The sequence below is a fragment of the Vidua chalybeata genome, chromosome 5, assembly GCF_026979565.1.
Source record: "Vidua chalybeata isolate OUT-0048 chromosome 5, bVidCha1 merged haplotype, whole genome shotgun sequence".
In the NCBI taxonomy this organism is placed as follows: domain Eukaryota; kingdom Metazoa; phylum Chordata; class Aves; order Passeriformes; family Viduidae; genus Vidua; species Vidua chalybeata.
In genome coordinates, this window is record NC_071534.1 from 71,827,678 (window position 1) to 71,841,347 (window position 13,670).

The 13,670-nt window shown below is 70.3% G+C and overlaps 2 protein-coding genes across 3 annotated transcripts in view; both read left to right on the plus strand.

Annotated features, from left to right (window-relative positions):
- The window catches only part of CPT1B (carnitine palmitoyltransferase 1B), an 11,506-nt gene extending 8,175 nt beyond the window's left edge, over positions 1-3,331 (plus strand). Inside the window, 4 exon segments of the mRNA XM_053943568.1 lie at positions 211-560; positions 2,256-2,369; positions 2,623-2,715; positions 3,158-3,331. Coding sequence (XP_053799543.1) covers positions 211-560; positions 2,256-2,369; positions 2,623-2,715; positions 3,158-3,247 — 647 coding nt within the window. The 3' untranslated portion in view covers positions 3,248-3,331.
- An 8,113-nt stretch (positions 3,332-11,444) lies between these two features.
- ODF3B (outer dense fiber of sperm tails 3B) lies at positions 11,445-13,314 on the plus strand. 2 transcript variants are annotated; one of them, XM_053943215.1, is made up of 5 exons: positions 11,447-12,022; positions 12,109-12,210; positions 12,549-12,664; positions 12,967-13,104; positions 13,183-13,314. In XM_053943215.1, the coding sequence occupies exons 1-5, from the start codon at positions 11,506-11,508 to the stop codon at positions 13,255-13,257; spliced, it is 948 nt and encodes a 315-aa protein (XP_053799190.1). In that variant the 5' UTR covers positions 11,447-11,505; the 3' UTR covers positions 13,258-13,314. The 2 variants fall into 2 exon arrangements, with proteins under 2 accessions (XP_053799191.1, XP_053799190.1); XM_053943216.1 differs by lacking the exon at positions 12,109-12,210 and having other exon boundaries at positions 11,445-12,022.
- The last annotated feature ends 356 nt before the right edge of the window (positions 13,315-13,670 follow it).

Genomic DNA, 13,670 nt, shown 5'->3' on the forward strand with positions numbered 1-13,670 from the left:
GTCAGTTTGGGGCGCAGTTTGAGGTGTAAGTTTGGGGTGCATTTTGGGGTTCAGGCCCCCCAACCACTCCCCAATGCTCAGAGGGGCAGCAGCTGTTCAAGATGCAGATTTGGGGGGCATGCCGGGGTTCAGGTTTGGGATGTCAGTTCGGGGTGTCAGTTTGGGGTGCAGATTTGGGGTACAGGTTCGGGGCGCAGCTTGAGCTGTAAGTTTGGGGTGCATTTTGGGGTTCAGGCCCCCCAACCACTCCCCAATGCTCAGAGGGGCAGCAGCTGTTCAAGGTGCAGGTTTGGGGTGCAGGTTTGGGCTGCAGGTTTGGGCTCAGTTTGGGGTGCAGGTTTGGGGTGCAGGTTCGGGGCGCAGTTTGGGGTGCCGGTTGTTTTGGGGTTCACCCCGCTGCCCCCCAGCGCTCGGAGCGGCAGCGGCTGTTCAAGGCGGCGGCCGAGAAGCACCAGCAGCTCTATCGCCTCGCCATGACGGGCGCGGGCATCGACCGCCACCTCTTCTGCCTCTACCTGATGTCGCGGTACCTGGGCACGCAGAGCCCCTTCCTGGCCAAGGTCAGCGCGGCGGCCACACGGGACGGGGACACGGGACGGGGACAAGGGACGGGGACAGGGATGGGGACACGGGACGGGGACAGGGGACAGGGATAGGGGACACGGGACGGGGACACGGGATGGGGACACGGGACGGGGACAGGGGATGGGGACACGGGACGGGGACACGGGATGGAGACAAGGGACGGGGACAGGGGATGGAGATACGGGATGGGGACACGGGATGGAGACAAGGGACGGGGACACGGGATGGGGACACGGGATGGGGACACGGGACGGGGACACGGGATGGGGACACGGGACGGGGACAGGGGACAGGGATAGGGGACACGGGACGGGGACACGGGATGGGGACAGGGGACGGGAACAGGGATGGGGACACGGGACGGGGACAGGGGATGGGGACACGGGACGGGGACAGGGGACAGGGATAGGGGACACGGGACGGGGACACGGGATGGGGACAGGGGACGGGGAACAGGGGATGGGGACACGGGACGGGGACAGGGGACAGGGATAGGGGACACGGGACGGGGACAGGGGATGGGGACACGGGACGGGGACACGGGATGGGGACACGGGACGGGGACACGGGATGGAGACAAGGGACGGGGACACGGGATGGGGACACGGGATGGGGACAGGGGACAGGGATAGGGGACACGGGACGGGGACACGGGATGGGGACAGGGGACGGGGACACGGGACGGGGACACGGGATGGGGACAGGGGACAGGGATGGGGACACGGGACGGGGACACGGGACGGGGACACGGGATGGGGACAGGGGACGGGGACACGGGACGGGGACATGAGACGGGGACAGGGGATGGGGACAGGGGACAGGGGCATGGGGGACAAGGGACGGGGACACGGGACAGGGACAGGGGATGGGGACAAGGGACGGGGACACGGGATGGGGACAGGGGATGGGGACACGGGACGGGGATGGGGACAAGGGACGGGGACAGGGGATGGGGACAAGGGATGGGGACAGGGGACGGGGACACGGGGGGAGCAACACACGGGACACTGAGGGACACGGGACACGAAGGGGACACGGGACAGGGACACGAGGGGGCAGTGTGGGAGCAGCACATGAGGGTGGCACTGAGGGACGCGGCGGGGACAGGCGGGGACGCGGAGGGGGAGCATGGGAGGACTCGAGGGGCACGGGGGTGACACAGGACACGGGTGGGAGCACGGGGGGAGCAGCGCGCCCGGCACTGAGGGACACGGGACAGGGACACGAGGGGGACGGGCGGGGGGCACGGGGGGGAGCACACGGGAGCCACAGAGGGGACACGGGGGACACGGCAAGCGGGGGGACACGGAGGGGCACGGGAGGGCACAGCGGGGTACAAGGGGGGCACTGCCACCCACCCTGCTGTCACCACACGTGGAGTCCCGCTCTGGCACTGGGGTGTCCTGGGGCACAGTGGGGCACAGTGGGGTGCAGCGGGGTTCCCCGGGGTGCCATGGGGTGCAGTGGGGTGCCATGGGGTTCCTCGGGGTGCCATGGGCTGCCTTGGGGTGCCGTGGGGTGCAGTGGGGTGCCATGGGGTGCAGTGGGGTGCCATGGGGTTGCCGTGGGGCGCAGTGGGGTTCCCCGGGGTGCCGTGGGGTGCCGTGGGGCGCAGTGGGGTTCCCCGGGGTGCCGTGGGGCGCCCTGGGGTGCAGTGAGTGGCCCCGCAGGTGCTGTCAGAGCCCTGGCGCCTCTCCACCAGCCAGACCCCGCAGCAGCAGCTCAGGATGTTCGACCTCAACAAATTCCCCGACCACGTCTCCAGCGGCGGCGGCTTCGGCCCCGTGAGCACCGGGGGGGGCCGGGAGGGGGGCAGCGGGGTGCGGGGGTGGCTGTGGGGTCTGTACTGCGCCCCCCCACACCGGGAACCCCCAGCCCCACGTGGGTGAGCCAGGGGGCTTCAGCCCAACCCCGGAGCGCGGGTGGGTGCCCCGGGTGGGCGCCCCGGGTGGGTGCCCCGGGTGGGTGACCCGGGTGGGTGACCCGGGTGGGTCCCAGGTGCCCCCAGGTGCCCCATGGCCCCTCGCCCCCCCGCAGGTGGCAGACGATGGTTATGGGGTGTCCTACATCATCGCCGGGGAGAACCTCATCACCTTCCACGTGTCCAGCAAGTTCTCCAGCCCCGAGACGGTGAGGGGGGCACGGGGGGTGCGGTGGGGGGCTCCCCGGGCAGGGGTGGGTGGGGGCTCTCCCAGAGCTGCAGTCGCTGTCCATGGGGTCACCTGTGGGGTCACCTGTGGGTCTGGGACAGCCCCTGACCCTGATCTTGACTCTGCTGCGCCCTGCCCCTCTCTGCTTCCTGTGGGACCCCACCCCACCCCAGCCCCCCCGGGTGGGACCCCCACCCCACTTGGGGTGCAGGCCGTGCTGGGCGTCCCGCAGCTCAGAGGGTGCCCCAGGGTGGGCATGGGGGGGTTCGGGTCTCACTTTGGGCATTCAGATCCCACCTTGGGGGGGGTCCGGGCCCCACCCTGGATGTTCAGATCCCACCCTGGGGGGGTTCGGATCCCGCTCGGGGGGCCGGGGTGCCACGCCGGGGGTCCGGGCGGGCTCTGAGGGGTGCTGCCCGCAGGACTCGCAGCGTTTCGGCCGCAACATCCGCCAGGCCATGCTGGACATCGCGGGGCTCTTCGACAAACCCCCCCCCGCGGCCGGGAAGTGACCGGGGGGTCCGCGGGGCTCCCCGGTTTTGGGGGGCCGGGGGTCGCTGCCCTGGACCCGCTCCCAATAAAGGCTCTTGGTGTGACCCCGCTGTGCCTCGGGGGTAGGACCCCCGGGGGCTTCCGTGGGGTGTCCGTGGGGTGCCAGGGCTCGATCCATGGGGCCTCCTCGGGGGGGGGCCCGGTGGGCACGGGCCAGGGCGCTGCCGAGGCATCAAAAGCACCATCGCTGGGGTGGGACCCCGGTGATCCGTGCCCAGCCCCATCCCGGTGGTCTGTGCCCATCCCCGGACCCGGAGCCATTCACATCCCGGTGATCCTGCCCATCCCCGGACCCGTGCCCGTCCCGGAGATCTGTGCCCATCCCCGTCCCGGTGATCCATGCCTGTCCCTGTCCCGGTGATCCGTGCCCGGCCCCGCGCCCATCCCCGTCCCAGTGATCCTTGCCCATCTCCAGATCCGCTCTCGTCCCGGTGATCCGTGCCCAGCCCCATCCCGGTGGTCTGTGCCCATCCCCGGACCCGGAGCCATTCACATCCCGGTGATCCTGCCCATCCCCGGACCCGTCCCCGTCCCGGTGATCCGTGTCTGGTCCCGTGTCCATCCCCATCCTGGTGATCCGTGCCGGTCCCCGTCCCGGTGATCCATGCCTGTCCCTGTCCCGGTGATCCGTGCCCGGCCCCGCGCCCATCCCCGTCCCGGTGATCCGTGCCCATCCCCGGATCCGCTCCCGTCCCGGTGATCCGTGTCTGGTCCTGTGCCCATCCCCATCCCGGTGCTCCGTGCCTGTCCCTGTCCCGGTGATCCGTGCTTGTCCCCGTCCCGGTGATCCGTGCCCGGCCCCATGCCTGTTCCCATCCTGGTGATCCGTGCCGGTCCCCGTCCTGGTGATCCATGCCCATCCCCATCCCGGTGATTCTTGCCCATCCCCGGATCCGCTCCCATCCCGGTGCTCCGTGCCCGGCCCCGCGCCCATCCCCATCCCGGTGATCCGTGCCCGTCCCCGGATCTGCTCCCGTCCCGGTGATCCGTGCCCATCCCCGTCCCAGTGATCCGTGTCTGGTCCCGTGCCCATCCCCATCCTGGTGATCCGTGTCTGTCCCTGTCCTGGTGATCTGTGCCCGGCCCCATGCCTGTTCCCATCCCGGTGATCCTTGCCCATCCCCGGATCCGCTCCCGTCCCGGTGCTCCGTGCCCGGCCCCGTGTCCATCCCCATCCCGGTGCTCCGTGCCTGTCCCTGTCCCGGTGATCCGTGCCCGGCCCCATGCCTGTTCCCATCCCGGTGCTCCGTGCCTGTCCCCGTCCCGGTGATCCGTGCCCGGCCCCGTCCCGGTGATCCTTGCCCATCCCCGGATCCACTCCAGTCCCGGTGCTCCGTGCCCGGCCCCGTGTCCATCCCCATCCCGGTGATCCGTGTCTGTCCCCGTCCCGGTGCTCCGTGCCCGGCCCCGTGTCCATCCCCATCCCGGTGCTCCGTGCCTGTCCCTGTCCCAGTGCTCCGTGCCCGGCCCCATCCCGGTGTTCCGTGCCCGGCCCCATCCCGGTGACGGGGGTGCGCAGCGGGGCACGGCGGCACGGACGGGCCCTGTGCAGAGCCCCTGGGCCGTGTCCGGCCCGGGGGTCGCCGCGCCCCGGGTGGCACCGCGCTGGCACCGTCCCCTCCCTCCCTCCCTCCCTCCCCGCCGCCACCGCACCCGCCCGGCGCCGCCAGCCCGGAGCCACCGGCGGGCGAGGGGCCAGACGGGGCACGGGGACCGGGGACACCCCGGGAGAGGGGACAGGGACTGGGGATACCCCGGGAGAGGGGACAGGGACTGGGGATACCCCGGGAGAGGGGACAGGACAGGGACAGGGGTCGGGGACACCCCGGGAGAGGGGCCGGGACAGGGACAGGGACCGGGGATACCCCGGGAGAGGGGACAGGACAGGGACAGGGGTCGGGGACACCCCGGGAGAGGGGACGGGACAGGGACAGGGACCGGGGATACCCTGGGAGAGGGGACAGGGACTGGGGATACCCCGGGAGAGGGGACAGGACAGGGACAGGGGTCGGGGACACCCCGGGAGAGGGGACAGGGACTGGGGATACCCCGGGAGAGGGGACAAGACAGGGACAGGGGTCGGGGATACTGCCGGGACTGGAGACCAGGGGCGACCCCCTCAGAAGGGACAGAGCCGGCACAGAGATGGGGGACATCCCCCGGTGAAGGGCCAGGCCGGGGACAGGGACGGAGACCCCGCCCCCGCGGGCATCCCCCTGCCTGGGGCGCGTCCCGTGGGGTCACTGTCACCCCCGGCACCGGGGCTGTGTCCTGCACCCCGACCCCATATCGGGGTGACATCCTGACCCCATATTGGGGTGACATCCCGCACCCCGACCCCATATCGGGGTGACATCCCGACCCCATATCGGGGTGACATCTCCCTCCCCGAACCCATATCAGGGTGACATCCCGCACCCCGACCCCATATGGGGGTGCCCGCTGTCCCCACGCTGGGGCTGTGTCCTCCCGGAGCCCCCCCGGCTCAGCCCCACGGCCGGGGGGTCTCGGAGCTGGCACTGAACTGTCCCGGTGCCGTGGGGACCCCGGGGCCACCGCTGGGCTCTGGGTGGGCTGTGCTGGGAGCCGGACCGCGAGTGGCGTCCGTGTCCCTCGGTCCGTGTCCCTCTGTCCGCGTCCCTCGGTCCGTGTCCCTCTGTCCGTGTCCCTCTGTCTGTCCCGCTGCCTGTCCCTCGGTCCGTGTCCCTCGGTCTGTGTCCCTCTGTCTTGTCCCTCTGCCTGTGTCCCTCGGTCTGTCCCTCACTCTGTCCCTCTGTCCGTGTCCCTCGGTCCGTGTCCCTCGGCCCGTGTCCCTCTGTCTGTCCGTGTCCCTCGGTCCGTGTCTCTCAGTCCCTGTCCCTCTGTCCGTGTCCCTCGGTCTGTCCCTCGGTCTGTCCCTAAGTCCATGTCCTTTGGTCTGTGTCCCTCTGTCTCTCAGTCCGTGTCCCTCTGTCCGTGTTCCTCTGTCTGTCTCTCAGTCTGTGTCCCTTGGTCTGTGTCCCTCTGTCTGTCCCTCGGTCCGTGTCCCTTGGTCCGTGTCCCTCTGTCTGTCCGTGTCCCTCGGTCCGTGTCCGCCGCAGCCGCGCCCTTATCAGATCCTTATCCCCCTCTCTTATCAGATCCCTTATCAGATCCCTCATCTGACCGCACCCCCCCGGCGCCTTCACCCCCCTGTCCCCACTCAGGGCGGGGGGCACCCCCGGGGATGGCCCCTGTGTCCCCCTGTGTCCCCTCCCATGTCCGTGCCCATCCTGGGGGGCTCACACGGAGCCGGGCCCGCGGCCCCACCCCCTGGGGGAGCCCCCAGGCCGGAGGGTGACCCCCATTCCCCGAGGGGTGACCCCAGAGCCCGCCAGGGACCCCCGGGTGCTGTCACGGCGACACCAACGCGCCCCGCGGTGCCCCCAGCGCAGCCCGCTGCCCCCGCGGGTCCCTGCCCCGGCACCCCAAGAGCGGGGGCAGCACCCGGAGGGCTCGGGGGGCCGGGGTGGGTGTGCGCGGCCCGGGGGGTGCCCAGGGGAGTGGCCCGGGTGGGTGCCAGCGTCACCCGTCCCTTTGATGCGGTGCCAGCGGCTCCACGAGCGGGTGCTCCCGGCCCGGCCCCCCCGCTCCCCACCCCCGCTCGGGCCTATAAAGGATTCGGGGCGGCCCTGCAGCTCAGCCGGGGCCGCTGCGGGAGCTGAGAGGTGCCGGGGGGTCCTGGGGGTGCCGGGGGGCTCGGGGGGTCCTGGGGGTGCCGGGGGCACCGGGGGGATCCGCGGGTGAATGTGCTGGGGGAGGTGGTGGGGTGGAAGGTGCGGGGTGGGTGCTGGGGCAGTGGGTGCTGGGGCAGTGGGTGCTGGGGCAGTGGGTGCTGGGGCAGTGGGTGCTGGGGCAGCAGTGGGTGCTGGGGCAGTGGGTGCTGGGGCAGCAGTGGGTGCTGGGGCAGCGGTGGGTGCTGCAGCAGTGGGTGCTGGGGCAGCAGTGGGTGCTGGGGCAGTGGGTGCTGGGGCAGCAGTGGGTGCTGGGGCAGTGGGTGCTGGGGCAGCAGTGGGTGCTGGGGCAGTGGGTGCTGGGGCAGCAGTGGGTGCTGGGGCAGTGGGTGCTGGGCCAGCAGTGGGTGCTGGGGCAGTGGGTGCTGGGGCAGTGGGTGCTGGGGCAGTGGGTGCTGGGGCAGCGGTGGGTGCTGCAGCAGTGGGTGCTGGGGCAGTGGGTGCTGGGGCAGTGGGTGCTGGGGCAGCGGTGGGTGCTGGGGCAGTGGGTGCTGGGGCAGTGGGTGCTGGGGCAGCAGTGGGTGCTGGGGCAGTGGGTGCTGGGCCAGCAGTGGGTGCTGGGGCAGCGGTGGGTGCTGGGGCAGTGGGTGCTGCAGCAGTGGGTGCTGGGGCAGTGGGTGCTGGGGCAGCGGTGGGTGCTGGGGCAGTGGTGCTGCAGCAGTGGGTGCTGGGGCAGTGGGTGCTGGGGCAGCGGGTGCTGGGGCAGCAGTGGGTGCTGGGGCAGCGGTGGGTGCTGGGGCAGTGGGTGCTGGGGCAGTGGGTGCTGCAGCAGTGGGTGCTGGGGCAGCGGTGGGTGCTGGGGCAGCAGTGGGTGCTGCAGCAGTGGGTGCTGGGGCAGTGGGTGCTGGGGCAGCGGGTGCTGGGGCAGCAGTGGGTGCTGGGGCAGCGGTGGGTGCTGGGGCAGCAGTGGGTGCTGGGGCAGTGGGTGCTGGGGCAGTGGGTGCTGGGGCAGCGGTGGGTGCCCGGCCGCCCCCCCGTCCCTGCACGCTCCCCCTTTGCAGGAAGGCTGAGGATGGGTCCTGCCACTTTCCTGGGGTTCTGCCTGCTGGGGTGCCTGGTGCTGTCCCCCTCCCTGCCGGGTGAGACCCCCCAAAATACACCCTGATCCCCTAAACTGCACCCTGATCCCCCAAACTGTGCCCTGATCTCCCAAACTGCGCCCTGATCTCCCAAACTGCACCCTGAAGCCCCAGCTGCACCCTGATCTCCCAAACTGCGCCCTGAGACCCCCAACTGCACCCTGATACCCCAAACTGCACCCTGAGACTCCCAGATTTCACACAGATCCCACACCCACACCCTGAGACCCCCTAAGTGCCCCCTGCCCACCCTCTGCTTCCCATTCCCATCCCTTTCCCCCAGCCCCTCAAACAGGGACGGCGGTGCCCTGGCCCCCCCCGCCCCCAAAGCCGCCCCCGCGGGGCCCCAGCTGGATTAGGGGGGTCGCGGTGACACCCCTGTCCCCCTCCCCAGGGGCTCAGGCCACCAGGTGTCCCCGGGGCTGGCTGTCCTTCGAGGGATACTGCTACGGCTACTTCGGGCAGCAGCTGAGCTGGAGGAGGGCTGAGGTGGGTGCTGGGAGGGAGGGGGGGGAATGGGGGGTTCCGGGGGTCCCCCGAACCCCCGGGACCCCCCTGCACGTGGCGCTGTCCCCAGGCGTGGTGCCAGGCCACCCGCGGGGGCCACCTGGCGTCCCTGCACAGCCCCGAGGAGCACCGGGCGCTCGCCGCCTTCCTCGCCCGGCGGCCGCGGCGGGGAGAGGACGACGAGGAGGGGGAGAAGGAGAAGGAGAGGGAGAGGGAGAGGGAGAAGGAGGACAGCGTCTGGATCGGGCTGCACCGGCGGGTGCGTGGCCTGGCTGTGCTGTGCCTGTGCCTGTCTGCCACACCCTGGTGTCCCACCCTGGTGTCCCCTGGCTGACCCCTGCCTGCAGCGCTACCTGCCCTGACCCCGCCCTGCCTCACCTTCGTGTCCCGTCCTGGTGCCCTGGTGTCCCTGCAGCGCTACCTGCCTGCTACGCGCGCTGTCACCTGTCCCCCCGTGCCCCCGGTGCCCCGGTGTCACCTGCGCGCCCCACCCCTGTCACAGCGCCAGGGCTGGCTCTGGGCTGACGGCTCCCCGCGGCACTACTGGGCCTGGGAGGGGGACGATGGCCCCAAGGGACATCCCTGCATCGCCCTGGAGGACTCGGCAGGTGAGGGGGGCCCTGGGGAGCCAGGGATGGGGACAACGGCCTGGGGGACAGCCCTGGGCCAGGAGGTCCCCGGGTCCAGGACAATGGCCCTGGGGACACAATGGAGGACTCAGCTGGTGAGGGGGACCCAAGGTTTGGGGGGTCAGGGGGTGCCAGGGAGGGTCAGAGGGGGGCAGGGAGGGACGGGGGAGGGGGTCAGGAGGTGTCAGAGAGGGACCCGGGTGTCCGGGGGGCTCTGGGGCTGTCAGAGTGTCCCCCGTGTCCCCTGTCCTAGCGCTGGCTCGTGTCCCCGCAGGGTTCATGGCCTGGGAGGGCGAGGCCTGTGGGGAGCGCAAACCCTTCATCTGCAAATACCCGGCCTAGGGGGGCCAGGGGCCCGCGGCCCCCACCCCATCTGCAGCCCCCCGACTCTGGGGCCTGACCCCCACCCTGCGCCCTGCCCCAAAACCCCCGTCCCAGACCCCAATCCCTGCCCCTGCTGCGCTGCCCCCCAAATCCCACCCCCTGCCCCCCCAATTGCACCTCCTGCCCCCCAAACCCCCATCCCAGACCCCAAACCCCTCTCCCAGTCCTGCCCCCACTGTCTTGCTCCCCAAATCCCACCTCCTGCCCTGACACTTCACATCCCTGCCCCACACTCTGCCCCCCAACCCTGTGTCCTGCCCCCCGAAGTCCCAGCCCCTGACCACCCCCTAAACCCCAGCCCCCAAATCCCATCCCAAACCCTGCCCCCAACCCACATCCTGTCCCGCTCAACCTCCTCCCCATACCCCTGTCCTGCACCCCACTTCCCACCCCCCCCACCCCTCACTGCACCCCCCAACCCCCAGACCACCCCCACCTCACACGCCCAGCCCCCCCCCCCGTACAGAGACCCCCCCCCCAATAAAGTGACCGAAGCACCGGGACCCCCCCGTGTCCCTTCGCTGTGTCTGCGTCCCACGGGTGACACCGACAGGGGACGGGGACCCTCAGCCCCGCGTGGCCCCCGAGATCCCCACAGGGGGTGGCGGGGGCTACGACCGGAGGTGTCCCCAAGAGAAGGGGTGTCCCCAAGAGAAGGGGTGTCCCCAAGGCAGCCCCTGGGGGTCTCAGCCAGTTTCTGTGTTCCCATGTCCCTCCGTGTCCTTGTGTCCCCATGTCCCCTCCTGTCCCCCCGTCCTTGTGTTCCTGTGTCTCCGTGCCCCTCCTGTCCTCTCCACGGGCTCCGGGGGGGGGCTCATATGTGGGGTTCTGGGGGGTCAGATATAGGGTCCGAGGGGTGCATCCATGGGGTGTTGGGTGCTGCATCTATGGGGTGCCAGGGCTGTGTCCGTGGGGTGCCAGGGGTGCACCCATGGGGCGAATTTTGGGGTGTATCCACGGCATGTACCCACGGGGTGCATTTTTGGGGTGCATCCATCGGGATGTACCCATGGAGTTTATTTTTGGGATGTATCCATAGGGGTGCTGGGGGGTCAATCCACGGGGTTTATTTTTGGGGTGCATCCAATGGGATGTACCCACTGTGGTGTATTTTTGGCATGTACCCATGGGCTGTATTTTTGGGGTGCATCCATCGGGATGTACCCATGGGCTGTATTTTTGGGGTGCATCCATCGGGATGTACCCACGGGGTGTATTTTTGGGGTGCATCCATTGGGAAGTGCCCATGGGGTGTATTTTTGGGATGCATCCATCGGGATGTACCCACGGGGTGCATTTTTGGGGTGCATCCATCGGGATGTACCCATGGGGTGTGTTTTTGGGGTGCATCCACGGGGTGTATTTTATTTTTGGGGTGCATCCACGGGGTGTATTTTATTTTTGGGGTGCATCCATGGGGTGTATTTTTGGGGTGCATCCATTGGGAAGTGCCCATGGGGTGTATTTTTGCGGTGCATCCATGGGGTGTATTTTATTTTTGGGGTGCATCCATGGGGTGTATTTTTGGGGTGCATCCATCGGGATGTACCCATGGGCTGTATTTTTCGGGATGTACCCATGGGGTGTTTTTGGGGTGCATCCATGGGGTGTATTTTATTTTTGGGGCGCATCCATCGGGATGTACCCGCGGGGTGCCGGGCTGTGTCCGTGGGGCTCCCGGCGTTCCATCCCCGGCGCTGTCGCCGTTGTCACCGCGGGGTGCTGAGCGCGGACTGGGGGTGACAAAGCGCTGGAGCCCCGCGGCCACTGTGACACCGCGGCCACCACGCCGCCGCTGCCGGCGCCCGCGGCCCCGCGGAGTCACTTGTCGCCAGGGCGCCGCTGCCACCAACAGCGCCATCACCGCATGCCGGCGCCTTTGCTGCCACCCCGCTCGCCCCGGGCAGCCGCGCTGGGGGCGCCCACGTCTCCCCCCGAGGCCGCCGGCCGAGGGGCCGAGCCTGAGGCCGAGGCGCCGCCAGCAGAACCCCCCATGTCAAACGACGGCTGGGTGGGCCCCTGGAGACCCCACCGGCCCCGGGGGCCCCTCTCGGCCGCGTACCGCAACCCCGGGCCCAAGTGCGGGATCCCCAGCGGCATCGGTGAGCGCGGGGCCGAGGGGTCCGCGGGGGACCGGAGCCGGGGGGGCCGAGTCCCATCGGGCCGCTGCCCGGCCCTCAGCAGAGACCTGCGCGACCCCTCCGGCCGCCGCGCCCCCGCCTACAGCTTCGGGATGAGGCTGGGGGGCCCCGAGGAGCCGCGCTCCCCCGGCCCCCAGTACCTGGTGCCCGCCGGCTTCACCGCCCGGGGCCGGGACCGCGGTCCCGCCTTCACCATGGGCGGCCGCTTCCACGAGCGGCGGGCCAGCAACACACCTGGGCCAGGTGAGTGAGGGGCGGCCGCCCCGGGGGCGGGACCCCCGCGCAGCGCCCGGAGCTCCCGGCGGCTGACCCCCGCTCGCCCCTTGCAGCGCATTATTCCCCCGAGCGGGCCAACAGGGTGACCCTGCCCTCGGCCCCCGCCTGCTCCATGAGGTCCCGCGGCCGCGGGGACAAACCCCCGCAGACGCCAGGTGAGAGGGGGGGGATATGAGGGGACCCCCGCGTCCCCCGGGGCTGGGACCCCGTCATCTCCCTGGGGCTGGGCTGGGACCTCCAACACCCCACCTGGGCTGGGATCCCCATCATTCCCCTGCGTTGGACTGGGCCGGGACCCCCTAATCTCCTGTGGGCTGGGCGGGGCACCCCATCTCCTCCTCGGGCTGGGATCCTCCATCCCCCTGGGCCAGACTGGGCTCCCCAACATCCCCTGGTTGGGCTGACGTGCCCAGCGCCCCGGGGCTGAGCCTTCCCTCCCCACCCGCGGGAGGGTGAAGGCCCGTGTCCCCCTGAGCCGTGTCCCCCCCGCCAGGCCCTGCCACCTACCAGCTGCCGCCCGTGGTGGGCCCGCGCCTGGTGAACAAGACATCGACCCCCCAGTACACCATGACAGGGCGAGGCCCCAGCATCTTCGACGACAAGAAAAAGGTGGGGGCTGGGGGGCCGGGAGAACGGGGGCCAGGGGGCTGGGGGGTCAGGTGCAAAGGGACTGGGGTGCTGCGGGACTGGGATCTGGGGTCTCAGGGTCCCGGGGGCTCGGGTGCCAGGAGTGTGGGGTGCCAGGGGTCCGTGGGGTTGGGGTACCAAGGGTGTGGTGTGCCAAGGGTCTGGGGAGGTTGGGGTATCAAGGAGTCTGTGGTGCCAAGAGTGTAGGGTGGAGGGGCTCTGGGTACCGAGGGTGTGGGGTACAGGCGTCTGTGGGGTGGCATCACCCGCCCCTCTCCCCGCAGACCCCAGGACCCAACAACTACGGCACCGTGGACACCAACCTGTACATGGCGCGGGCCCCCCGCTGCACCATAGTGGGGCGGACCCGCCCGCCCACGACCTCCAAAACGCCCAGCCCCAGCGACTACTACCCCAAGCAGGTGAGCGGGGACAGGGACAGGGCTGGGGGACAGGGACCCACTGCGCCTCTCCTTCACACCGCCTCTGTCCTCCCGCAGGACCAGAAACAAGGACAGACCTTCGGCGTGCGCCACTCGGAATGCGTGGTCCCCGTGATGGACTTGCACCTGTAGGGGAGCGGGGCCGTGGGTGACACTGTCAGCCTGTGACAAACATGAACTACAGCAGCACTCGCTCGCTCTCCTCCTGTCCCGCTGCGTCGCACGGGGGGCCGGGGGCTCCCCTAAAGCCCATCCTGAGGGAGACCCTGGCGAGGCTACGGAGGGGGACCCCGTGGTGGGGTGGGACGTGCCAGGCGTGAGGGATGTGCTACCAACCCTCTCCCTGCTCCAGTGCCATCCCATCCCATCCCATCCCATCCCATCCCACCCAGGACCTCGGGGCATGGGGGGCTCTGGGGACACCGCACAGGGAGGGGACATGCATCAGAGCCGCGCCTTGAGGACTCCTCCCGCTCTGTGGGGTCTGTGGGATGGGGAGGATCCCTGGCAGGGCATCACCTGCGAGTGTCCACGGCGAATGAGGG

Excerpts from the sequence above, each read along its gene's own strand:
- ODF3B (XM_053943215.1), top strand. The coding sequence starts at position 11,506 with ATGCCGGCGCCTTTGCTGCCACCCCGCTCGCCCCGGGCAGCCGCGCTG. Across the intron at positions 12,023-12,108 it reads CAGCAACACACCTGGGCCAG|CGCATTATTCCCCCGAGCGG; the intron begins GTGAGTGAGGGG and ends CGCCCCTTGCAG. Across the intron at positions 12,211-12,548 it reads CAAACCCCCGCAGACGCCAG|GCCCTGCCACCTACCAGCTG; the intron begins GTGAGAGGGGGG and ends CCCCCCCGCCAG.